At 45.4% G+C, this 27,069-nt stretch overlaps 1 protein-coding gene across 1 annotated transcript in view; it reads right to left on the bottom strand.

The window, feature by feature from the left end:
* The window catches only part of LOC136571867 (scavenger receptor cysteine-rich type 1 protein M130-like), a 167,450-nt gene that overhangs the window by 18,639 nt on the left and 121,742 nt on the right, over positions 1-27,069 (bottom strand). The window contains exon 15 of the mRNA XM_066572485.1: positions 14,543-14,620. Coding sequence (XP_066428582.1) covers positions 14,543-14,620 — 78 coding nt within the window. The remainder of the gene's footprint in view (positions 1-14,542; positions 14,621-27,069) is intronic.

Genomic DNA, 27,069 nt, shown 5'->3' with positions numbered 1-27,069 from the left:
GCTCATGTTCCTGCATAGAGGTTTGAACCAAAAATCTAAAATGTTCACTCCTCAGATCAAAGTAAAGATTTCCACAAATGTTCATTTGTTGTGTTTCTCAGTAGTGGCTTCTATGTAGTAATTCAACCATAAAGGCTAGATTTTCAAATGTCCCTCTGAATAGTTGATATTGAAATGTGTCTGGTAATTGAACTCTGGGTAGCATTAATGTGGGCTCCAATCTGAGGTGCTGTTAATTAACGGTTTCTCAGGTTTGTTAATCTGATGAATGTATTCTCTGCAGCATAGGAAACTCTTGGTCATCCTTCCTGGGGAGGTCCTCACGAGAGACAGTTTCATCACAGCCTTTGATGAGTTTTCATGATTGCACTTGAGAATATCTTCAAAGTTCTTGAAATTTTTGCATTGACTGACTTCCATGTCCTAAAGTAGTGATGGGCAGTCGTTTCTCTTTACTTAGTTCAGTAGTTCTTGCCATAATGTGGGTTAGAAAAGTAGTTAAATAGGGCTAAACACTGTATTGGAACTGTGTATCAACCCTACTTCTGTACAATATAACTGATGATTAGAGATGAGCGAACGTACTCGGTAAGGCCGATTTCGCAATCGAGCACCGCGATTTTCGAGTACTTCACTACTCGGGTGAAAAGTACTTGGGGGCACTGTGGGGCGGGGGGTTGCAGAGGGGAGTGGGAGAGAGAGAGGGCTCCCCCCTGTTCCCCGCTGCTACCCCAGTTCCACCACGCCACGCCCCGCCCCCCGGCGACCCCGAGTACTTTTCACCCGAGTAGTGAAGTACTCGAAAATCGCGGTGCTCGATTGCGAAATCGGCCTTACCGAGTACGTTCGTTCATCTCTACTGATGATCTCAAACTCATTAAGGAGGCAAAAAATTCCACAAATTAACTCTTGACAAGGCATACCTGTTAACTGAAAACCTTTCTAGGTGACAACACTTCAATTTGTAGAGACTCTGGATGTAAATGCTGATGCTGCTAATAAATTGTATAAATATATTTATGTGTTAAAGTTGTGGAATTAATTGTCCAGAAGAACGATATCTTTGCTAGACAATTTATTGCAGAGCACCCCACCTCTGTCTATTCAAGAATATGGAGCCCCCATAAATGTCCCAGAAATAAAATATTGGGAATCCTTTTGTTAACGGGTTTAGTTAAAGAAAAATCCCCAATCCACTCATACTGGTCTACTAGTGTTGCGCATGCGATCCCTGTATTTGGGGCAATCATACCCCGAACCCATTTTGAAATGCTAATTTCTTCCATTTTAATGATAATTCCTAAGTTCCCCCAAGAGATGACCCTGCCTATGACCGATTTAAATAAATTGAGGCCCCTAATCTCCCTGCTGAAAGAATCCTTTCAAAATCTTTATACCCCTGCAAAAATCTTTTAGTTGACGATTCCCTGATGAGCTTCAAGGGCTGGTTTTCCTATTAGCAGTTTATTCCATCCAAACGCTCTAGGTGTAGTGCCAAATTATATAAGGTGTGAGAGCACAACTGGCTATAACTGCGATTAAAAATAAAATTTATACATGCAGGCTGGGACCACCCTCTTAATCCCCCAGATTGCCTAGAAATTATTGGCGTCAATGGAAAAATTGTTTGGGAGCTAATGGTACCATTCTTGCACAAGGTGTGCCATATGTGTATGGGCAACTATTATACTAGTGTCCCATTATTCAAATCCCTCCATGCCTTTAAATACATGGGCCTGTGGGACAGTAAGAAAAACAGAGCAGGATTCACAAAACCCCTGGTGTCTAGGCACGTGGAAACGGGGGTGATATACACACTTACAAGGGACCCACTGCCTGTAGTCCAGTGGCACGACAAAAAGGAAATCTACATCCTCTAAACTGTGTACACAGACACCTCAGAAGTAGTAAGGGGAAGGGGGGCTACAACGGACAAGAGAAAACCTGTCTGTGTCACAGACTACATTATGTTTATGGGGATGTAGACCTGTCTGACCAGGTGCTAAAGCCACTCCTAGTTAAGTCAAAGACCAGGACCTGACACAAAAAGGTAGCAATCTGCCATATTCAGATCACTACCTATAATGCTTATGCATTATATAAAAAGTCCCAGGGAATGCTCATTTTGCTGCAATTCCAGGAGGAGGTTGTTAAGCACCTTCTGTTTGAGACCACCACACTACATCAAATGTACAAGTTTGAAGAGGTATGAAACAACCCATCCCTACCACTGAGGTTGATAGATACCCCCAAAAGAATTGGCGGGTTAGCAGCAAGCATAAGAGGAGGAGGGATACCCAGATTTATTGCCTATCCCAACCAGGCCTCTGTAATTATTATTAATTTTTATTTAAGATTTATTTAAGATTTAGGGAATGCCGGGTTGGGTGGTGGTGGTGGTGGTGGTGGTGGGTGGGGGGGGGGGGGGGGGTAAGGTTAATCTTTTTAGGGAGTCAATTTAATATTTTTTTCTGCTCAAGTGTATAATGGGTCCTGGAATTTATTCAGTTGTCCCCTGAAAGCCAATGGGTGTTCCCTCCATTAAAGGCCAAGCCATGAGTCCAGTAAGCAGATTGTGGCTACAATGAGGGTATTGCTCAACACAAAAGGAACAAGTGGAATACAATTTGAGTTGCACACTCTCGGGGTTTTCCATGATTTTAATAGTTTGAGGGCTCTGAAAATGTACAATGGGGCCCGAAACCACGGGATGCTTCTTTGGACCCTCTTATACGTCCAAATATAAGATCAGGGCTACAATGGCTACATTTATAAACACAGGACAAAAAGGGGAATCCATCTTGGTGTGCAAGTCTTCATTCATATGTGTGCGGTACAAAAAAAAAATGTTTTTGAAATGACACAACCGCCAAAAAAATTAAAAATATAATTTTTTTCCTTTATGCTGTGCTTATATTCCTTCAAAAACTATGAGGTCAAAATATGCAGTGCACACCTAGATGAGTTTGTTAAGGGGTCTAGTTTTCAAAATGGGGTCATTTTTGTTTTTCTTCTATAGCTTTTGCAGCTTAAGGATTCTTCAATGGGTGCAATGGGGCCTGAAACACTTTCAGGGTGCATTCACACGAACGTATATCGGCTCGGTTTTCACGCCGAGCCGATATACGTCCTCCTCGTGTGCAGGGGGGGGGGAGGATGGAAGAGCCAGGGGCAGAAACTGAGGCTCCCGCCCCCTCTCCGCCTCCTCTCTGCCCCTCTGCACTATTTGCAATGAGAGGAGGTGGGACGGGGGCGGGGCTAAGGGCCGCAAATTAGCCCGCCCCCGTCCCGCCTCTCCCCATTGCAAATAGTGCAGAGGGGTGGAGAGGAGACAGAGAGGGGGTGGGAGCTCAGTTCCTGCTCCTGCGCTCTTCTATCCTCCCCCCTGCACACGAGGAGGACATATATCGGCTCGGCGTGAAAACCGAGCCGATATACGTTCGTGTGAATGCACCCTCAAGCAAATGTTCTGTTCTGAAAGCCATTGGATTCTTTTTTCCTTTTGGGCCCTGTTATAAGTCTAGATATAAGATTAGGGCCACGATGGGTATTTTTCTGAAAACAGGACAAATAGAGGGTGCACTTTCTCATGTTCATGTGCACTATACAAAAAAAACATGTCTTTAAAATTACAGATTTGCAAATATATATTTTTTCTCCTCTGAACTGCCTTAAATCCTGGGAAAACATTATGCATGACACCCTTTAATGAATACGCTAAGGGGTTGTACTTTAAAATGTGGTTATTTGTGGAGGTTTTTATCATTAGGACACCTATGAGTCTTTGCAATCTTGGTTTTGTGGAGAAAAACAAAATGTTTCTCAAAATTGTAATAATTATTGTTAAATTTGTATATCTCCTAAATTGCTAACAAAAACTAAAGATTTTCAAATGTGCTTCCAGAATAAAGTAAATAGATGGAGATATATATTTCATCAAAAATTATAATGGTATGTTTGTCCATATTTTACATACTGGAGTTGAAAATATTGTAAGCTTGGATCATTTTTTGTCAGGTCAGAGTGCCTTGGTTGCCTATCAATGTATCGGTTGCTTTTATGTGTGTGTGTGTGTGTGTGTGTGTGTGTGAATGGGACCACTAAGTTCAGCACTGAGATAATTGTTGGATTAGAGAAAGCAGTGTCTGTGTATTGGAGTGATGATATGGTAGAGCAATAGGAGGGAGTCAGAGAGCATACAGCTTTTGAGACACTTAAGGATCCTATGGGGGGTGCCAGTTTCAGGACAACGGGAGTAGTTGAAAAGAAAGGTGGAGAGAAGCAGAGAGAGGGATACTGGGGGGAGTAGAATAGGGTAAATAGTGGCTATGTGTAGTTAGAAAGGAAGGTTTTAAGGTTTAGAAAGAGGTTTGCAGAGGAAGTGAAATGCCCTGACAAAAGAGATAGAGGACGTCCAGTACTTGCTAGTATTAGTTTAATGGTGTGTTGCGTGGGACAATGTCAAAGTGAAGGAAGTGGCAGCATCCATTGAGGGTTTTAAATTAAAATATTGAAATTTTATTGCTTCATATCTCACAAACAAGTACAGGCTGTACTTGTTTGTGAGATATGGAGCAATAAAATTTCAATATTCTAATTTAAAACCCTCAATGGATGCTGCCACTTCCTTCACTTTGACGTTTAACCCAGGGACTGGAGGTCCATAGTCCCACTGGTGGCTTGGCATATACCCGTCTGATACCTCTGCACTTCTGCGCTTTCTTTTGGTGTGCTGTGGGACTTTACTTTGGATAACGTTGTGTGGGACAATGAAGACCTTTTACTCGAGGAATTACATTTTCCAATTAGGTCAGCTATTAACTGTTATACTAAGCATGTCATATACACAATGTGTTTTGCACCAGTTGCAATTTGGTTTATACATTGCATCTATTAACCCCTTGAGTGGCACGCCCGTAAATTTTCTGGGAGGAGCTTCACTGCCGATAGTGATATAGCCCGGAAGATTTCCGGGCTATGTATCACTATGGGAGCTGCAGAGCATAATGTCATAAGCTGTGGCATTGTGCTCTGCATGCACAGACCCAGAGAGAACCAGTGCAGGACATTGAAAAACAGAAGCTGGAAGATACTGCAGATCGGCCGGCAATCTCACGCTTTTTAATTTCAAACTCCTGCACTAGTTTGTTTACAGGATGCCATAGAGACCATTGGCTTGTCAGAAGCAAGCCAATGGTCTCTGTGGCAGGGAGAGCTGGTACTTGGCTGTCAGAGGATAGCCAGGCACCACCTCTTAGGGTGCGTTCACACGAGCGTGTTTTTGCACGTACTTAGGTGTGTACATACGTCAGCACCTAGGTACGAGCAAAAACACGCATGAACACAGCTGCGTGCTTGTTGTCAATAGAGCCGCGGCTGCTGCTGGTGGCTCCATTGAAAACAATGCTCTGATGGCCCCCTGCATTCTTTTTCAGGGAAGGACTTTACATATTAGCTCTTACCGGAAAAAAAAAAGTTTTTAGTGCAAAACAAAAAAAAATAAGAAAAAACTGATGTTTCCTTCATCCCCACTAGTTAAAAGAATTCCCTGCTGCTACATCTGCCACATCTGTGGCAGATGCAGCAGAGGAATTCTTTAATTCTCAACCGTAGCTGTCACACATGACAGCTGTTGTAAAGAATACTGCTGCCGGCATCTCATCAATGCCTTTTCAGGGAAGGGCTTCATAAGCAAAGAATAAAAAAAATTAATACTCATCTCCCTTCAGCTTCCGGGGCTCAGCCGCGACTTCTGGCGCTGTCCCCTGCTCTGTAGTTTTGAGTTATTAGCAGCCGGGGATTTAAAATCCCCGCCTGTTGGTAGCTCTGATTGTGGTTGGTTGAAGTGCTTCAGCCAATCACAATCAGAGCTACCAGCAGGCGGGGATTATAAATCCCCGGTTGCTGGTAGCTCAGCAACGCTACAGAGCCGGGGACAGCGGCAGAAGTCGCCGCTGAGGCCCGGCAGCTGTCAGTGGCTTTTCAGGGAAGGGCTTCACAAGCCCTTCCCTGAAAAGCCTTTAAAAAGAGTTAAAAAAAAGAGAAATACTCTGCCGGGGCTCAGCCGCGACTTCTGCTTCTGTCCCTGTCTCGGTAGCTCTCAGCTATCAGCAGCCGGGGATTTAAAATCCCCGCCTGCTGGTAGCTCTGATTCTGATTGCCTGAAGTTCAGCCAATCACAATTAGAGCTACCAGCAAGCGGGGATTTTAAATCCCTGGCTGCTGATAGCTCAGCAGCGCTACAGAGTTGGGATCAGCGGTAGAAGTTGCCGCTGAGCCCCGGCAGCTGTCAGTGGCTTTGTAGGGAAGGGCTTCATAAGCCCTTCCCTGAAAAGCCTTTAAAAATAGTAAAAAAAAAAAAAAATACTCACCTGCCGGGGCTCAGCATCAACTTCTACCGCTGTCCCCGCCGCTGAGCCCCGATAGCTATCAGTGGCTTTGCAGGGAAGGGCTTCAGAAGCCCTTCCCTGAAAAGCCTTTTAAAATAGTAAAAAAAACTCTGGTGGAAATTTAGCACCCCCTCCCTCACCACACGTCCTTCTCTTTCTTTTCACTACCCTTTACCCTATCTAATCTTTATGCATGATTACATCCCCTCTACCATTAAACCATGCTCCTGCAGCGTCTCCGAGGCTGACCCGACCCGGAGAGCCTTAGAATGGTAACTCCTCCAGGTAACTCCTCCAGCTTGAGACACGGCTACTTACTTTCACATGTTTCTGCATGCGAAGAATAATATATAAGATCTAAGAGAGGAGAGGATGGGGCTATGGGAAGCGAGAGAGGACGTCTCGTCCCTCGACAGCCGATACAATCTGTCCCACCTTTTCTCCCCCATGTTTTACTCTTTATATACTTTTCATTGTTCATTTTGTGTTCAATGTGCATGCCTCATGTTCTTAAAAGTGATCTCGGTCGCCTATCTCAGACCAGATAATAAAGCCTTTAAGCGTACCTAGATTGGTGGGAAAAGGCGACTGAGATTAACTGTCAGTTTAAAATTAACATGCACTATTATACTAAAATGTAATGCAACTATAATTAACATTCCTTGATGATAAGCTGATAATTTGATAAAGTACACCTATAGTAACTACATTTGTTACTGTAAAAGGAAAATTTCAATAAAAAGTGATTTAATTAAAAAAAAATAGTAAAGAGAAAAAAATACTCACCTGCCGGGGCTCAGCGTCGACTTCTGCCGCTGTCCCTGGCTCTGTAGCTCACAGCTATTAGCAGTCGGGGATTTAAAATCCCCGCCTGCTGGCAGCTCTAATTGTGATTGGTTGAAGAGCTTCAGCCAATCACAATCAGAGCTACCAGCAGGCGAGTATTTTAAATCCCCACCTGCTGATAGCTCAGCAGCGCTACAGAGCTGGGGACAGCGGCAGAAGTCGCCCCTGAGCCCCAGCAGCTGTCAATGGCTTTTCAGGGAAGGGCTTCCTAAACCCTTCCCTGAAAAGCCAATTAAAAGTTGTGTAAAAAAACTACACGCTGTGTCCCCCGCGGGGATGAAGAACACATCTGCTACAGGCAGCAGATGATTCCTTCATCCCCACTTGTTAAAAGAATTCCCCGCTGCTACATCTGCCACATCTGTGGCAGATGCAGCAGAAGAATTCTTCAATTCTCTACCGCAGCTGTCACTGTGTTCTTCATCCCCGCGGGGGACACAGCAGGGGCGGACAGGTAAGTAATTTTTTTTTTTACACCAAAATTTTTCTTTTTCAGGGAAGGGCTTATATGTAAAGCTCTTCCCTGAAAAACAATTCAGGTGTGCTAGCAGACCGCTGTCTTCAATGGAGCTGCTGGCAGCAGCAGCGGCTCCATTGAAGAGAATGCCTGCATTTTTTTTTTTTACACCAAAATTTTTCGTTTTCAAGGAAGAGCTTATATGTAAAGCCCTTCCCTGAAAAAGAATGCAAAGGTTCCGGCAGACCATTGTTTTCAATGGAGCTGTCGGCAGCAGCGGCGGCTCCATTGAAGACAATGCGTGCATTCCCTATGGTGCACGCATGTCCTATCTTTGCAGGCACGCACCTGCAAAGTATGGACATGTGCACACACTATAGGGAATGCATTATTGCAAATAGTAGTGTCTTTTTGTGCGTGCGTATGTACACACAAGAACACGCTCGTGTGAACCCACCCTTACACAGCAGAGAAGGGAGAAAACTTCTGATCTCTGCTGTGTTAACCCTTTTCATGCCGCGGTCTATGCGATCACAGCATGTAAAGGGCTGACAGAAGGAGGGGGCTCCCTCTGTCAGAGGACAGCCAGGCACCAGCTCTTACAGCAGAGATCAGAGAAAACCTCCGAGCTCTGCTGTGTTAACCCTTTAAATTCTGCAGTCTATGTGACTGCAGCATGTAAAGGGCTGTCACCATTGGACCCCCGGAATGTGATCAGGGGGTCCTGATCGGTCTCTGTGGAAGTCCCCTAAAGGGACAAAAAAAAAGTTGAAAAAAAAATTAAAAAACTTTAAAACAAAAACACTTGTCTCCCTTTATGTTGTAAAAAATTAAAAATAAAATTACACATGTGGTATTCCTGCATCGTAATGACCCAGAGAAGGGAGTACATCATTTAACCCCTTAATGACATGGCCCCTTTTTTTCTTTTTTCCCCCATTTTTTTTCCTCCCCCTGTTTAAAAAAATCATAACTCCTTTATTTATCCATCGATGTCGCTGTATGAGGTCTTTTTTGTTGCAGGACGAGTTGTATTTTTCAATGGTGCTATTTAAAGTACCATATAATGTACTGAAAAACTTTTACAAAATTCTAAGTGGAGTACAATGAAAAAAAATGACATTCCGCCATCTTTCAGTGCGTTTTGTTTCTACAGCACACAAACTGCAACAAAAATAAAATGATAACTTTATTTTATGGGTCAGTGCGATTACTACGATACCAAACTTGTATAGTTTTTTTTGGTGTAGTACTTTTTTTTCAAATACATTTAATTTTTAAAAATTATTTTCTGCTGCATTTTCTGCGCGCAATAACTTTTTTATTTTTCTGTTGATGTACTTGATCAGGGCTCATTTTTTGGGGGATGTCCTGTAGTTTATGTTAGTACTAATTTAGAATACATGCGACTTTTTGATCGCTTTTTATTGCATTTTTTCTGGGAGACAGGGTGACTGAAAAAGGGCATTTGTGGCGTTCTTTATTTTTTTTTCGGACTATGCTCACCGTGTTGGGTAAATAATGTACTACTTTAATAGATTGAACATTTATAGATGCGGTGATACCAAATATGTACTTTTCTTTTATGATTTAGATTTTTTTATTACATGGCAAAAGTGTGAACAAGTCGTGAAAAAGAAAAAAAAACTCTTACAGTTTGGTATTGGCATAATCGTACTGGCCTGTAGAATTACTTTAATATATTATTTATGCTGCTCAGAGAATGCAGTGAAAATAAAAAAACATGCCAGAATTACAGATTTTGTTAATCTTGCCACTAGAAAAAATTGGATAAAAAGGGATCAAAATTTTACATGTTCCAAAAACTTAGATAAATGAAGACCAGAGTTCATCCCGCAAAAAACAAACCCTTCTAGAGCTCCGGCAATGGATAAATAAAATGAATACGGCTCCTGAAATGTGGCGACACAAAAGCAAACCTTTAAGATAAAAAATGTTTCAAATGTACAAAAATAGCAAAACATAAAAAAAACTGTATAAACTTGGTACCGCCAGAATCGTGCGGACTTAGAGGATAATGTTATGGGTGCCTGCACACGAACGGAATTTCCAGCGCGTTATTTTAGGCACATTATCTGCCCCAGACCGCAGCCAATATACTCCTATGAGGATCCGCAGTTGTCCCCAGACGGACGGATTTGTATTGCGTTTTTTCACGCGCGTGAAAAAATCTGCGACCTGTTCTAAGGCCTCCTTCCCACGAACGGATTTACGCCGCGTAAATTCGCGGCAAAAATCCGCTGCGTTGCCCCCTGCTATTAGGTTCTGTTGAACCTAATAGATCAATGCTCACGGTGCGGAATTCCACCGCGGAATTTCGCACCATGAAATCTCCCGTCCTCACCCGCAGCATGCTCTATTTGCCGCGGGTGTACGCGTTGACGGCTTCCATTGCAGTCAATGGAAGCCGTCCGTTCACGCTATCTCCCGCTGTAACACAGCGGAAGATAGCGTGAAAACGCTTTCCCGCCTACCGCCGCTGCGTCATATGACGCGGCCGGCGCGTCACGTGACACGGCCGGCCGCGTCATGTGGCGCGGTGGGCGTGTCACATGACGCGACGGCGGTGGGCGGGGAAGCGTCTTCACGCTATCTTCCGCTGGTAAGTATGGGGTCTCTGGGGGGCGCCGTGACGGGCTTCACTGCGGAATATTCCGCGGTGGAGCCCGTCACGCTCGTGTGAAGCCGGCCTAATTTGGGTCGGATTCTGCGCGTGAAGCCTCCAATACAAGTGAATGGGTGCGTTTTTTCACGCAGTACATCCGCAGTGCAGCTGCAGATGGAGTCACTGGTTGCTATGACTACAGGAAGTAGGCATGGTAGGAGGCGTCCCAACACACAGCAGAGCTTCACAGGCAAATTTGTAGAGGGAGATAGGTAGTATTTCTTGCCAATGCAGGATGTAAGAATGCAAAATCTGTAGTAATGAATTCCTCTTGTGAATTTTTTTGCAGTGACTGAAATAAAGTCCCGCTGGAGAAGCGCCCGAAAAAAGTTACATGGATCAACCATGCCCACAAAGACATCTGCTCACCGGGTGAAGGCATGTTGCCAGAATAATTTAACGGTGCTCGCACAAGCAAGAGGGACAAAACGGAGTCTGGGTGTTGGTTTTTAAGCTGTTTTCCAAGGAATGGGCAGTTCTCTAGGGGTTGGGTTTACAATAAGGGGTGTCTGCTGGTTTTTCTGCGCGTTTTTTCCGCAACACATCCGCGTATATCCGCGCGTGATTTTTCACGCATCCGCACCTATCCGCAAGCACATTTAGGTACCATACGCGCGTGAAAATCCGCTAGCGGAATCCGGAACGCTCGTGTGCAGGTGGCCTATCACATTATTTATTCTGCACGCTGAACGCCATAAAAATGAAATCCAAAAAACAAATGGCAGAATTTTTTTTCCCCCCAATCTCCCTACAAATTGTTTTACAAAAGCTATGCAATACATTATATATACCCAAAAATGATGCCATCAAAAGTACAACTCATATGGCCGGGTCAATGGAAAAATGAAAAAGTTATGGCTCTTGGAACGCGACTGCAAAATTAGTTGAAATTAAATGATTAGACCATTTAAAATCCTGCACTGGTGGGTCTGACAGGGTGGAAAGAAACACGCCACTGAAGGGGTTAATATGTCATCTTAAATTTATGAAATAGAGTCCTTTTTATAAAGCCAGCAGTTTGCTATTGTTTGTTAATTGCCAAGTGACTCATGGTTGGCCAGTGCACCGAAGAATCTTCATTTATGATGCTTGAAATGATGCAACTGACCAGCAGAGTGAGCAATAAATATTCAAATTGAGATGCAAAACATGACTTAAAATTCTAGAAAGCAAGTTCAGTTCCTATCTCCTGCATTCGAAGTAAGGGATGGGCAAACAGAACCTGTAGAATCCAAATATGGATCAAACTTTTCTGTAGAAACCCTTAACAGTTTCTAAGAGGCTGGTAGTGGTTATTTTTCAGTGGATTTTGTTCAGTGGTTAACACTGTTGCTTCGCAGTAATTGGGGCCCTAGGTTCTAATCTGACTAAGCAAAACATCTGCATCGACTTTGAAAAGCTCCCTGCAAATATTTTGTGTGATTTGAATTCAGGACTCCAGCACTGCAAGGCAATAGTGCAAAGCACTAACCCACCACACTTCTTCCACCTTAAAGGGGTTGTCCCGCGAAAGCAAGTGGGGTATACACTTCTGTATGGCCATATTAATGCACTTTGTAATATACATCGTGCATTAATTATGAGCCATACAGAAGTTATTCACTTACCTGCTCCGTTGCTAGCGTCCTCGTCTCCATGGTGCCGTCTAATTTCAGCGTCTAATCGCCTGATTAGACGCGCTTGCGCAGTCCGGTCTTCTCCCTGGTGAATGGGGCCGCTCGTGACGGAGAGCTGGTCCTCGTAGCTCCGCCCCGTCACGTGTGCCGATTCCAGCCAATCAGGAGGCTGGAATCGGCAATGGACCGCACAGAGCCCACGGTGCACCATGGGAGAAGACCCGCGGTGCATCGTGGGTGAAGATCCCGGCGGCCATCTTGCTAAGGTAAGGAAGAAGTCGCCGCAGTGTGGGGATTCGGGTAAGTACTAAACGTTTTTTTTTTTTAACCCATGCATTGGGTTTGTCTCGCGCAGAACGAGGGGCCTATTAAAAAAAAAAAACCGTTTAGGCGCGGGACAACTCCTTTAACTCTCCAGAAGATGAGAACAATAAGAAACACAAAGGGTACATACAAATTCCATATAGATGTTATTTCATCATTTTTTTTTCTTCAGAGGATGAAAAGAAGGGGAAGATTAAAAAAAAAGGAGAAGGATATCTCCATCTGTTTTTCCTCTTCCTATTTAAAAGGAAGGAGGAAAAAGGAGCAAATGAAAAGAGGAGGAGGAAGAAAGAAGAAGCAATAAGGTGCCTAAATAGTTAGTACTGTTACCTTAAATCTGACCAAGGATAATATTTGCATGGAATTTGAATATTCTTTGTGTTTTTTATTCTTCCCCTCCAAAAAAGGAATATGAAAGAGAAAAAGTGTGGTTGGTCAGAGGTTATAGCTATTGCCTTGCAGTGCTGGAGTCATAGGTTCAAATCTAACCAAGGACAACATCTAAAGGCAATTTATATGTTCCCTTAATGTTTCCTCTTGTTGTTCTTCTCCTGAGAGTGAAGTCACACGAACGTATATAGGCTCGGTTTTTACGCCGAGCCGATATATGTTGTCCTCGTGTGCGGGGGGGGGGGGGGGGATGGAAGAGCCAGGAGAAGGGACTGAGCTCCCGTCCCCCTCTCCGCCCCTCTGCACTATTTGCAATGGGAAGAGGTGGGGTGGGGGCGGGGCTAAGTTCCGAGAATTAGCCCCACCCCTGTCCCACCTCTCCCCATTGCAAATAGTGCAGAGGGGCGGAGAGAAGGCAGAGAGGGGGGCGGGAGCTCAGTTCCTGCTCCTGGCTCTTCCATCCCCCCCCCCTGCACCCGAGGACAACGTATATCGTCTTGGTGTAAAAACCGAGCCGATATACGTTCGTGTGACTTCACCCTGAAGCTAAGTTCGAAGATGTATGGGGGCTCAGTGGTTTGCACTGCTACCTTGCAGTGCTGGGTTCAAATCAAACCAAGGGCAACATTAGCATGCAGTTCTTCAAAGCCCATGCAGATGTTACAGTGGGTCAGATTTGAACCTAGGATCCCAGAATTACAGGTGACGGTACTAACAGGGCTATTAGTGGGCCCATATAAAGTGTTCAATACTAGTTATAAGTTTTTTTTTAAAAAACTGATGCTTTAGTTTGAACCATTTCGAACCAGGCAGAACTTTTTGATGGAATTTGATGAACTGAGCAAACCAAACTTTTGATAAGCTGGCCGATATCTGATTTTGATTATGTGTAATTAGCTTTATGATTGTTCCAATTAGAGAACTAGTTAATCTGCTAATGAAGTCTTCTCACCATTACTGAAATAGCAATTTGAAAAGGGGTAGCCTATGTGCAGTCTGATAGTGTCAACCTTGACTGGACAGTTTAAAAGTGCCTAAGGCCTCATGTCCACGGGCAAAAGAAGAATTAAAATCCGCAGCAGATTTTAACTCTTCTCCTGCCCGCGGATCCGCGCCCCATAGGGATGCATTGACCACCCGCGGGTAGATAAATACCCGCGGATGGTCAATAAAAGTGATTTTTAAAAAAATGGAGCATGAAAAAATCTGGACCATGCTCCATTTTCGTGCGGGTCTCCCGCGGGGACGGCTCCCGCGGGTTTCTATTGAAGCCTATGGAAGCCGTCCGGATCCGCGGGAGACAAAAACCAGATTTTACTCACCCGCTCCGTTTCTTCTCTTCGCCGCGGCACCATCTTCTCTCAGTCGCGGCCGGATCATTTTGCTTCGGGCCGGCGCATGCGCGGGGCACGTCACCGACGTCATCCTGCGCATCCGCCGGGCCGAAGAAAGAAGATCCGGCCGCGACGCAGAGAAGATGACGCCGCAGCGAAGGAAGGATCCGGAGCGTGCGGGAGGTGAGTTAATTCTGATTTATTCTTATTTTCAGCGCTCATGTCCGTGGGGCAGGAGGGACCCGCTGCAGATTCTACATGGAGAATCCGTAGCAGGCCTGATTTTCCCCGTGGACATGAGGCCTAAAGGTGCCCCCAACTGGTAACACTCAGTTATCAATTTATTTGAAAATTTCAACTACCGGTTGGAATAACATAAATATCACTATAACGGACATGTTAGAACAGGTGACAGGTCCTCTTTAAAGAGGGAATAGTATAAAAATGTCAGTTCTCCACTAGTAACCTTTTCTTTTAAGATATAATATGATCTCTATTACCTTGATCAAGTTTCTCATATTTTCTCTCATCAGATGTGTAGTATTCCAGTTTCTCCTCAAGATCACTGAGGTTATCAACTACAGAAAATGTACAAACACAACATGAATAAGATCAGACTACAATGGAACATCATACTTTAACTTGTATGGATAAAATAAATGTTACTGTGGGTTTACCAAAAATGGAACTGCATTACAAAATCTACAGCATGCCCTAAAATACACGTAGATGTTTTGTGTAGTACGCACACTGATGATTTTTCTACACCCAAAATCTATCATTATTATATATTTAAAAAGCCAGATAAGATAGATAAGATGTATCATTTATTACATTATTTGTTGGTAAATTAGATTTAATGTGGATAAAGGTGAGGTTTATGTACTTTTAGTAAATTAAACAAATGTTACAGTTATATAGCAAAGCACTGAGGGCTCCCACCCACTGGCGATATTTTCTTTCTTGCGCTGCGAGAGCACGAGAAAACTCTCGCATCGCAGCGCAAGAAAGAGGCCGGTATAGAACCGGCATATCGCAAGTGGTTTCAATGGGCCAGCGACAGCAGAGCTAGCCCCATTGAAAGCATAGGGAGAATGCCGCGGACTTCTGCCAGAGCTGTGACAGCTGTGGCAGGAGTTTCCTTCATCCCCGCGGGGACTGCGGGGATGAAGGAATCCTCTGCGACAGCTGTCACAGCTGTGGCAGAAGTCCGCAGCATTCTATTCTATTGCTTTCAATGGGATGGGCACTGCTGCCGATCCCATTGATATCAATGGTTTCAGCCAAGCCCGGAGAATGATTATCGGGGTAGGGCTTGAAATATAAGCCCTTCCCCAATAATCTGCCAAAAGTGTGAAAAAAAATAAAAAAAATTAATACTCACCTCTCCTGCGCTCAGCCGCGTCCTCCTGCTGGCTCCCCGGCACTGCTATGAAGCTCTTTCAGCAGTCGGGGATTTAAAAATCCCCACCTCCTGAAAGGGCTGTGCAGATTGGCTGAGGGCTCAGCCAATAGCAGCTACTGCTTAGCTATTGGCTGAGCGCTCAGCCAATCACACTTAGCTCTTAGCTATTCATTCATGAATAGCTAAGATATAGCTATTCATGAATGAATAGCTAAGGGCTATGTGTGGCAGAAAGCAGTGCTTTCAATGGGATCGGCAGCAGTGCCGATCCCATTGAAAGCAATGGAATAGAATGCCGGGGACTTCTGCCACAGCTGTGACAGCTGTGACAGCTGTGGCAGAAGTCCCCGGCATTCTCCATCTCTTTTTAATGGGGCTAGCACTGCTGCTGCTGGCCCCATTGAAAAGACTGGCGATATGTCGGCGTGATGCCGATATCCCGGCGTCATGCCGATTTTTTTCTCGCACTGCGATGCGAGACTTTAACTTTAGAATCGCATCGCAGTGAAGAAAATATCGCCAGTGGGTGGGAGCCCTAAAGGAGACTTGTGGATACTAGTGCATAATAAATTTAATTGCAGCAACCAGATTCAAGCAGCTGCGGTCACAGAAAACGAAAAAATAGAGATTAGAGATGAGAAAGCACCAAAATGCTCGGGTGCTCATTACTCGAGTCGAACTTTTCGTAATGCTCGAGAACTTGTTTCGAGTAACGAACCCTATTGAAGTCAATGGGAGACTCGAGCATTTTTCAAGCTGACCGCTGCTCCGCATGGGGGAGATTGTGTGAAACACCTGGAAACATCAGAAAGTCATGGAAACACCAGAAACGGCTAGGGAATGGCAGGGGCAGCATGCATGGGTGCATTTGAGGCTCCCAGGTCGCACTATTAAGCCAAATTGGGGGCAAGAGCCTGGCGGTCACCCCCTAACGATTTACTTGGGATAGACCATAAACAGCACGGCACACGCGCTGGCACATTTTAGCTAATTACCACACTAGCTGCAACCAAGGACAATCACCACCTGCGGGTGACACCACTACCCCTTCTCCTGGGTTACATGCTGGCATTGCTGTCCAACACCCCGCACGAGCCTCTGTCCACAGCGCAAACAAAATTTCCCCTGTGCAGCATTCAGTTGCCCTCATGTCTATTTATAAGTGTGTAGTGGATGAGAAGAAACCAGAGACACACACTGCAGAGTCTTGGCTGGGCCTGGCAGCGACCCTCTTTGAAAGTGTGGGCGATAGACCACAATGCTGATGAGAATTGATGATAAATTGACGTACGATCATAATTCCAATCGCATGCCACCTCCATCACAAAATTGTCAGGAGCCGCAAATGTGGGCCTAAAGGCGACTCAGATGGCAGTACTTCTACATATCACCACAATGCAGCAGCCCATATTAACACCAAAGATTGGTTTGAAGCAGGAGGTGTTGCAAAAGTAGCCACCACAGGTATAGAGTGACCATGTGAACCTCTCATTCAATCAGTTACGCTTACTGTGAACGCTCCAATCCAGTATCTCAGATAACTGTGATAAAACGAGAGATAATACATGGTGACCAGCGCTCTTCCCCAGACCCCAAGGAGGAGGAGGTGGCATAATAAGCCCAAGAAACCATGACCGAGGTAAGACCCACAATACTCTGTGTGGGAAGCATGTGAGCGGGCCCAGGGTCAGGCTCGGTCCCAGCCTCTATCTTGTGTGATCCAAGGTGCCGTGAGTTACATAGCTATGGGAAACCCATGTGTACCTACACAATTCATTCTGTGTAGGTGTCAGATAGCTGAACTCCGCAATGGGAAAGCCGACTGCACCCTACCCAAGTCATTTAGTGTATTTGTGCCAGATAGCTGAACACTCCTATGGGAAACCTTTGTGCACCCATAGCATAGGAGAGCCCATGAAACCCAAAGACAGTATTACACATGAAGAAATGAAAGTGCCCAAACATGGCAGAGTTTCACCCCGCCCAGGAACTCGGTGCGGCCCACACTTCTGCCGAAGTCATTCAGTGTATTTGTGCCAGACAGCTGAACACCGCTATAGGAAAACTTTGTGCACTCACAGTATAGGCGAACCCCTGAAACCTTTCTGCAGCAAGTGTATAGGCGAACCCCTCAAACCTTTCCGTAGGAAAAGTATGGGTGAACCCCTGAAACACTTCTGTAGTGATGGTATAGGCGATCCCTCAAACATTTCTGTAGCAAGAGTACAGGCGAACCCCTCAAACCTTTCAGTAGCAAGAGTATAAGGGAACCCCTCAAACCTCTCAGTAGCAAGTGTATAGGCAGACCCCTGAAACATTTCTGTAGCAAGAGTATAGGCAAACCCCTGAAACATTTCTGTAGCAAGTGTACAGGCGAACCCCTCAAACCTTTCAGTAGCATGTGTATGGGCGAACCCGTCAATCCCTACAGTAGCAAGCATATAGGCGAATATGCGAACCCCTCAAACCTTTCAGTAACAAGTGTATAGGTGGACCCTGAAACATTTCTGTAGCAAGAGTATAGGTGAACCCCTCAAACCTTTTAGTAGCAAGTGTATAGGCAGACCCCTGAAACATTTCTGTAGCAAGAGTATAGGCAAACCCCGCAAACCTTCCTGTGGCAAGAGTGTAGGCGAACCCCTCAAACATTTCTGTAGCAATAGTATAGGCGATCCCTTTAAACCTTTCAGTAGCAAGTGTATAGGCGGACCCCTGTAACATTTCTGTAGCAAGAGTATAGGCGAACGCCTCAGACTGTTTTAGTAGCAAGCGTATAGGCGAACCCCTGAAACATTGGTCTACCAAGAGTACAGACGAACACCTAAAAAAATTTGTTGACCAAGAGTATAGGCGAAGCCCAGAAAAGTTAGTTTGCTAACAGTATAGCTGAGGGCCTGAAAGATTGGTGTACCAAGAGTACAACTGTAACCCTAAAAAGTTGCTTAACCCCGAGGGTAGGTGAAACTCATAAACATTTTTTTAAAGATACAGCTTGCTGTTGCTTAATTTGTAACAAAGCCTGGAGGCAGCCCTCCGAAAAAATTGGTTTTAACAGAGCCTTTTGGACCCTTTTTGTAGCAAGAGTATAGGCGATCCCCTCAAATCTTTCAGTAGCAAGTGTATAGGCGGACTCCTGTAACATTTCTGTAGCAAGAGTATAGTCGAACCCCTCAAACCTTTCAGTAGCAAGTGTATAGGCGGACCCTGAAACACTTCTGTAGCAAGAGTATGTCGTGCATATCCTTTTTGGGTCCACGGCCTACTCAATAGGCAATGTTTGCACCCTTCCAGATTAATGATGAATTGGTTATGCGCATAAGAAGATTTCACACTGACACAGGTTCAGCATGTATAAACTTCCCTATTCTGCTTTATTTGTGGGCGCACAGCCTCTTTTAAAGAGTTTAACATATCTGCCCCTCTGGGCAGGTCAAAGATTACATAGATACAACGTATTGTTTAATTATTGGATAAGCATCTTGAAATTCTTCCATCATCCGGTCATCTGTTATTGCCCGTCACGTGGTATCAGTCTGGAGAGGGCAGGACGAGATGAGTGGGTTGTCTTGGACCCACTTGTGGATGCTCTGATATGATTGGAGGTTACATCTTGCACTATTGTTAGTATAAATTTCCCATATTATTTGCATAAGTTTCCTGTAAAACTGCTTGGGTTATTATTGCGGTAGCTAAAAGCGGTAATGCTCCAGACTGTGGGTACTTGTGTCTGATTTTACCCCTGCTAAAGTTACTAAGAATCGGGAAATAGAGCGTTCTTGCTAAATGTTAAATGCTAGCTTCTGCTTGCATCTATAGGAGTTTAGAGAATGGAAAGTTTCATTATATTTACATATGAGGAAGTGAATATATTGGATACACAGAGAATATATCTATATTTGTAGAAGAGCAAACAAAATGGAATAATACTGCCATTGGTATACAGAATGCCTACATTTATAAAAACAGGTTCATTACACATGAAATGTATGTCCATTGTCCATTGTCCCGAAAAATATAGATATGGCGGATATCCACTACAAGTATAGGCAAATCCCTCAAACCTTTCAGTAGCAAGTGTATAGGCGGACCCCTGAAACATTTCTGTAGCAAAAGGACAGGCAAACCCGCAGAAAAATTGGCAGTTCAGTGTGATGACATGCTGTTTGAGAAGGAGGAGGAGTAATACCCGAGAGGGATATACCAACCTACTTCTCCCCTATTTTGGGGTGATAGAGGATACATTTTTCTCATGTTGCAGCGAAAATAATCTTTATGATCCGTTGCTTTCCACCGGTGGAGAAGAGAAGTCTGGGGAAATCCTGTCTTTGTTCATCTTAATGAGTGTAAGCATGTTGGCACTGTCAGTTGATCCGTGATAATCCCCCCAGCTACACTAAACACCCCCTCTGACAAGACGCTAGCGGCAGGGCAGGCCAGCACATCCAGGGCGTACAGCGCCAGTTCGTGCCAAGTGTCCAGCTTTGACACCCAATAGTTGTATGGAGCAGAGAGATCACTGAGGACAGTGGTACAGTCGGCTATGTACTCCCTCACCATCTTTTTACAGTGCTCCCTGCGACTCAGTCTTGACCGCGGAGTGGTGACACAGTCTTGCTGGAGAGGCCATAAAACTGGCAAAGGCCTTGGACAGTGTTCCCCTTCCTGCGCTGGACATGCTGCCTGATCCTCGCGTCTCCCCTGCTAGTTGGCCCTCTGAACTGCGTCTTCTACTGCTAGCGCTGTCAGATGAGAACTTTAGCATCAGTTTTTCCACTAGGGCCCTGTGCTATTGCTTCACTCTCGTACCCCTTTCCTCTTCGGGAATGAGAGTGGAAAGGTTCTCCTTATACCGTGGGTCGAGAAGGGTGTACACCCAGTAATCCATGTTGGCCAGAATGCGTCTAACGCGCGGGTCACGGGAAAGGCAGCCTAACATGAAGTCAGCCATGTGTGCCAGAGTCCCAGTATGGAACATATCGCTGTCCTCACTAGGAGGATGCTCCTCCTCCTTCTCCTCCTCTTCAGCCCATACATGCTGAACAAATGAGAATAAAGCAGCATGGATACCCTCTGCAGTGTTGGCAGCACTCTTCCCCCTCCCCATCTTCCTCCTCCTCCTCTTTCAAAATGCGCTGAGATATAGACATGAGGGGTGTGTGGCTATCAAGCGACATACTGTCATCCCCATATCCTTTTCTAACTGCAAAGCGTCGGCCTTTATTCTTAGCAGCAAAATTCTCAGCAGGCAAAGCAGCGGGATTGTTACACTAATTTTGGCCGCATTGCTGCCCACCATTTGGGTAAACTCCTCAATGTTGCCAAGGACCTGACAGATGTCTGCCATTCATGCCAACTCCTCTGTGAAGAGCTGTCACACACGACCATGCCCAGTTGGAGGCTCAGCGGCGAAAGCCAGAGGTCGGTCTGCTCTGTCAGACCGTGTAACAGCTTGGGGGCCGTATGCCTCTGGTCACTTAAGCTGAATAGTTTCAGCATGGCTTGCTGATGCTTGCCCACCGCTGTGCTGCCGTGCCGCGTTCAATCAACTGCTGGAGTTGGCAGAGGAGGGGGAGGTGGCATAATATGCCGGAGAAACCAGCACCAAGGTAGGACCCGCTATCCTTGGTGTGAGTAGCACATGAGCTGTCCCAGGCTCTGACTCGGTCCTAGCCTCCACCAATTTCACCCAATGTGCTGTCAGGAAGATAGAGTGTCCGTCGTTAAGTAAACCTTCCCAGTAACCGCGTTGGTAAGGGCACGTTTTATGTTGTGGGAGACGTGCTGGGGTAGGGCAGGGACGGCACACCGGGAAAAATAGTGGCGACTGGGGACCGAGTAGCGTGGGACCACCGCTTCGATCATGTTTTTTAAAGCCTCCATTTCCACAAGCCTGTACGGCAGCATCTCCAGGCTGATTCATTTGGCAATGTGCACGTTTAAAGCTTGTGCATGCGGGTAGGTGGTGGCGTATTTCCGCTTTTGCTCCAACGCTTGTGTTAGTGACAACTGAACGCTGCGCTGGGAGACATTGCTAGAGGTCGTGAAGGACCGTGGAGGTGAGGGTGTGGGTGCAGGCCGGGAGACGCTTGTGCCTGCGTCCTGGGAGGGGGATTGGATCTGTGTGCCAGGTTGTGGCACAGGGGAAGAGGCAGTGGTGTGACCCGGAGGCGGTGAATGGCCTTCGTCCCACCTTTTGGGGTGCTGGCTATCATATGCCTGCGCATGCTGGTGGTGGTGAGGCTGGTAGTGGTTGCTCCCTGGCTGATCTTTGTGCGACACAGGTTGCACACCACTGTTCGTCGGTCGTCCGCGCTCTCACTTAAAAACATCCACACCTTGGAACACCTAGCCCTCTGCACGGAGGCTTGCCGCAAGGAGGTGCTGTGGGAAACAATTAGGGGATTATTGGGTCTATCCCTGCCTCTCCCCCTTGGCCACCCCACCGCCTCAACCTGTCTTGCTGCTGCACTTGCCTCCCCCTCTGAAGCCCTGTCTTCAGTAGGCTTAGCAAGCCAGGTGGGGTCAGTTACCTCATCGTCCAGCAGCTCTTCCTCTGAATCCTCTGTGCACTCCTCCCTCGGACTTACAGCTCTTACTACTACCTCACTGACAGACAACTGTGCCTCATCTTCACTGACAGACAACTGTGCCTCATCTTCACTGACAGACAACTGTGCCTTATCATCCTCATCCACTAAAAGCTCTTGAGATAGTTGCCGGAAGTCCCCAGTCTCATCACCGAACTCTGGGAAATATCCAAATGTTGGGCTTCGGTCACGACAAACTCCTCAAGTGGGTGAGGAACCGTTTTTTCCCACTCAGGGCAGGGACCCGAGAACAGTTGCTGGAAGTCTTCCTGCTCAGAATTTGTCAGTTTCATGGAGTGAGGAGGCTGGGAGGAAGGAGGAGCAGCCAGAGGATTCAGAGGTGAAGTCCCCAGGCTGGGAGTAGTGGACTGCGTAGAAGACTGGGTGTTCGATACATTGCTAGATGCATTATCTGCGATCCAGAACAGGACCTGCCTGCACTGCTCTGCTTGTAATAAAGGTCTACCACACGAACCCGCAAATTACGATATGAAGCTGGGGAGCGAAGAAACGCGTCGCTCTCCTAATCCTTCTGCAGCCAGCTGTGATTCTCTCCCCCCCAAGACTTCGGCCTGTGCCAACACCCTCACTTGGACGACCCCGTCCACGACCCTTACCAGTACTGCTCATCTTGTCGGATAAGGAATAGAGCAGGGCCCAAATAAATTACCCCACTGTAAAGCGGAGAGAACTGGGCTAATTCCCTGCACACGGAGGCTCTATGCTGTGACAGAAAAAAATTACCCGCTGTCTTGCGCTGATACCTAGGGGTAATTTACCGTGCACAGAGACTTGTATATAAGAGAGGCAGAAAACTATTAACCCAGTGGATAGTGCTGATAACTGCGGCTACTTCACTGCACACAAGTAAAGTGTATTGTGAAATGCTCTGCACAGGGGCAGAAAAGTATTAACCCAGTGGATAGTGCTGATAACTGCGGCTACTTCACTGCACACAAGGAAAGTGTATTGTGAGATGCTCTGCATAGGGGCAGATAATTATCTATTAACCCAGTGGATAGTGCTAATAACTGCGGCTACTTCACCGCACACAGTGAATGACAGATGTCAGATACTCTGCACAGGGGCAGAGAAGTATTAACCCAGTGGATAGTGCAGATAACTGCGGCTACTTCACCGCACACAAGGAAAGGGTATTGTGACATGCTCTGCACAGGTGCAGAGACCTATTAACCCAGTGGATAGTGCAGATAACTGCGGCTACTTCACCACACACAAGGAATGGGTATTGTGAGATGCTCTGCACAGGGGCAGATAATTATTAACCCAGTGGATAGTGCTGATAACTGCAGCTACTTCGCCGCACACAGTGAATAGTAGATGTCAGATATTCTCCACAGGGGCAGAGAACTAATAACTCAGTGGATAGTGCAGATAACTGCGGCTACTTCAACGCATACAAAGAATGGTATAGGTGAAATGTTCTGCAGTGCCCCAGGAAAAATTAGCGTACTGTTTAGCGATGAGAACTCCACCTAATGCACTGCACACAGAGAATGGTATAGGTGAAATGCTCTGCAGTGCCCCAGGAACAAATTAGCATACTGTGTAGTGATGAGAACTCTGCCTAATGCACTGAACACAGAGAATGGTATAGGTGAAATGCTCTGCAGTGCCCCAGGAAAAATTAGCGTACAGTTTAGCGATGAGAACTCTGCCTAATGCACTGCACACCGAGAATGGTATATGTGAAATGCTCTATACAGGCCTAGATGCTTCAAAATAAAAATTGGTGCACTACTGCTTCCAGCCAGCCACAAAAGTAATGCACATAATGAGGAGTAGCCATAAGAAGGACTGTTGGGTTCTTGATATCAGGATCCTTGCCTAGCCATACCCTATACTAGCACTTTTCCTATGTCAGCATCAGCAGCTCTTTCCCTAACCTCTGCCAGCATGTGTCTGAGGCGAGCCATGGGCGGCACCACTTTAAGTACTCGGTGGTCACCTGATAGGCCCAGCCACTCACTGCTGTAGACTTGCAGAGGGCTGGCATGTCACAGCAGGAAGTGGTAATGCCTTCCACGCATGTTTATTGGCTAAAAAATGGCACTAAACATATGGGGAAGGGAAATGAAAGTGACTCGAGTACCGCATGTTGCTCGACTCGAGCACCGAGCATCTCGTAGTAATACTCCAACGAGCATCAAGCTCGGACGAGTGTGCTCGCTCATCTCTAATAGAGATGCATGTGATAAGTGTTTAATTTTTACCGATTTAAAATCACTAGCCACATATAATATTGGAGCTTACATACTAGTCAAAATACAGCAGTTTTCTGGCACAAAATCCCCCAGAAAACTGTCTTATAATAAGTAAAATCCCAAAAAGTTCCAAAAGGTACTCCGCGCTTATGGGGTCAGGAAAAATAATACCACTGTGGCTATGTAATAATCCACATTTACTCACTTAATATTACATTAGATAAAAAAAATCTCTATTGCAACACTTTTCAGCGCTACCATGCGCCGTTCTCAAGCAGAAACTACTTTGCACACACATTTGCTATGTGTTTTTAGACACTTACAGATACTTTTTCCAACTTTTTCATCAGCAGGGTTAAACTAAATTGTGCAAGAATGTTAGTGCAAGTTTTGGCGTAAACTATGACAACTAATACATTTTAGCAAGACAGTCAACATTTGATAGATTTTTCATTTAGCAGAGCCATTATGATAAATCTAAGACTGTCTAGTCTCTGTTTGCACTGTCTAACTTTTAGATAGTATTAGTAAATAAGCCCCATTGTATAAAAAAAACATACAGTAGCTTAACTGGAGTGGATGCAGAGGAGGGTGGTGAGGTAATTAATAGAGATTAGCGAGTACACTTGTCCGAGCTTGATGTTCGTTCGAGCATTAGGGTGTTCGAGATGCTCTCGAGATGCTCGTTACTCGAGACGAGCACCACGCGGTACTCAAGTCAATTCCATTTCCTTCCCTGCATGTTTAGCGCCATTTTTTAGCCAATAGACATGCAGGGAAGGCATTACCACTTCCTCCTGTGACGTGCCAGCCATATCCCACCACCTTGCAGTGAGTGGCTGGCGAGATCAAGTGACCGCCGAGTACTTAAAGCGGTCCCGCCCGCTGCTCGCCTCAGCCACAGACTGGGAGAGTATAGGGAAAGTGCTGCTGCTGCTATAGGAAAAGTGTTAGTGTAGGATCCTGTCTACAAGAACCCCAGTGGTCCTTCTTAGGGCCACATCTGACCGTGTGTATAACTGTGTGGCTGGCTGGGAGCAGTTTTGCACAATTTTTTTTTTTTTATCTCGGGCTGTGCAGGCCATTACAGCTATAGCGTTCTAAGTCTGCAGTTTGTAATACAGAGTATAGGGAAAGTGCTGCTGAGATAGGGACAGTGGTAGTGTAGGATCCTGTCTGCAAGAACCCCAACGGTCCTTCTTAGGGCTACCTCTGACCGTCTGCATTTTACAGGGTGTCTGGTGGGAGTTGTAGTGCATCACTATTGCACAGCTAGCCCTTTTTGCAGCCTTCCATATAATTTTTTTCTGGCTGCAGTTTGCATTACAATACCGCTGTCAGCGTCAAAGTGTATGCCAATAATTCCATAATTTTTTACACCGGTCTGTGTCTGCAGTGAACTTAACGCACAGCGTACGGCCACAGCCACTGATAGAGGGAAAGTCATATACACACTATAGAGCCTATATTCTTTTTCAAAAAAATAAAAAGAAAAGCTCCTTCGTTGGGCTGCCTCTGACCGTCTGAATTTTACAGGGTGTCTGGTGGGAATTTTAGTGCATCACTATCGCACAGCTAGGTCTGTTTGCAGCCTTCCGTATAATTTTTTTCTGGCTGGAGTTTGCGTTACAATGCAGCTCTCAGCGTCAAAGTGTACGCCACTAATTCCATAATTATTTACACCAGTCTGTGTCTGCAGTGAACTTAACGCACAGCGTACGGCCACAGCCACTGATAGAAAGTCATATACACACTATATAGCCTGTATTCTTTTTCAAAAAAATTAAAAAAAAGCTCCTTTATTGGGCTACCCCTGACCGTCTGAATTTTACAGGGTGTCTGGTGGGAGTTGTAGTGCATCACTATTGCACAGCTAGGCCTGTTTGCAGCCCTTCGTATAATTTTTTTTCTGGCTGGAGTTTGCGATACAATACCACTCTCAGCGTGAAAGTGTATGCAAATTATTCCATAATTACTTAAACCGGTCTGTGTCTGCAGTGAATTTGATGCACAGCGTACGGCCATCCAAGCCACTTATAGAGGGAAAGTCATATACACACTATATAGCCTGTATTCTTTTTCAAAAAAATTTAAAAAAGCTCCTTCATTGGGCTGCATCTGACCGTCTGCATTTAACTTCTGATGAAGACCATTGTAAATAAATTTTCTTTTGATATTATTTTATTAAATATCGAGTTCCTTCAACAAGAATCGAAGTCCTGCCAAGAGTTCATACTAAACACAGAACAGGAGATTGTTTCCAAGATTCCGGTGACAGAGTGGGATCTCTGACGTTCAAAGTTGGAGACAGGTCTCACGAAATATAGGGAAGAACTTGAAGATATGAAAAAAAACAAGTGGTTCCGTGATCTTCAAGATTACGAAAATGGATCTATTTTCAATTGGCAAATGAAGAAAAACACCACAAGATCTGGATACACCTCTGGTGGAGACAGATCAAGACAGAGAGTACGACGTCAGAGGCAACGGAAGATACTGTACCTAGATCGTTCCGAGATTGATCGGATTCCACTGATGATTCAATACAAAGGGCTGGCGGCAGTAATCATTCTTTTTTAGGTCCAGCAACGTCCATGAAATGAAAGAAAAAGACGGTGCCGACACAGCCAGCGGCGAGGAGGGTCTCGACACCGGAGGGCATACAAAAGACATATTACAGGTCAAAACGAGGACTATGACACAACGACCTCCACCAGGACTCAAAATTCTGAAATAGATCTGGTAGTAAACATCTCTTCTCGACAACTGTCTAAAGTAGAAATATCTGTCCTTTCTAAGGGTCTTTCGTT

The sequence above is a fragment of the Eleutherodactylus coqui genome, chromosome 6, assembly GCF_035609145.1.
Source record: "Eleutherodactylus coqui strain aEleCoq1 chromosome 6, aEleCoq1.hap1, whole genome shotgun sequence".
Lineage (NCBI taxonomy): Eukaryota > Metazoa > Chordata > Amphibia > Anura > Eleutherodactylidae > Eleutherodactylus > Eleutherodactylus coqui.
This window is presented reverse-complemented; position numbering and strand designations above follow the sequence as displayed.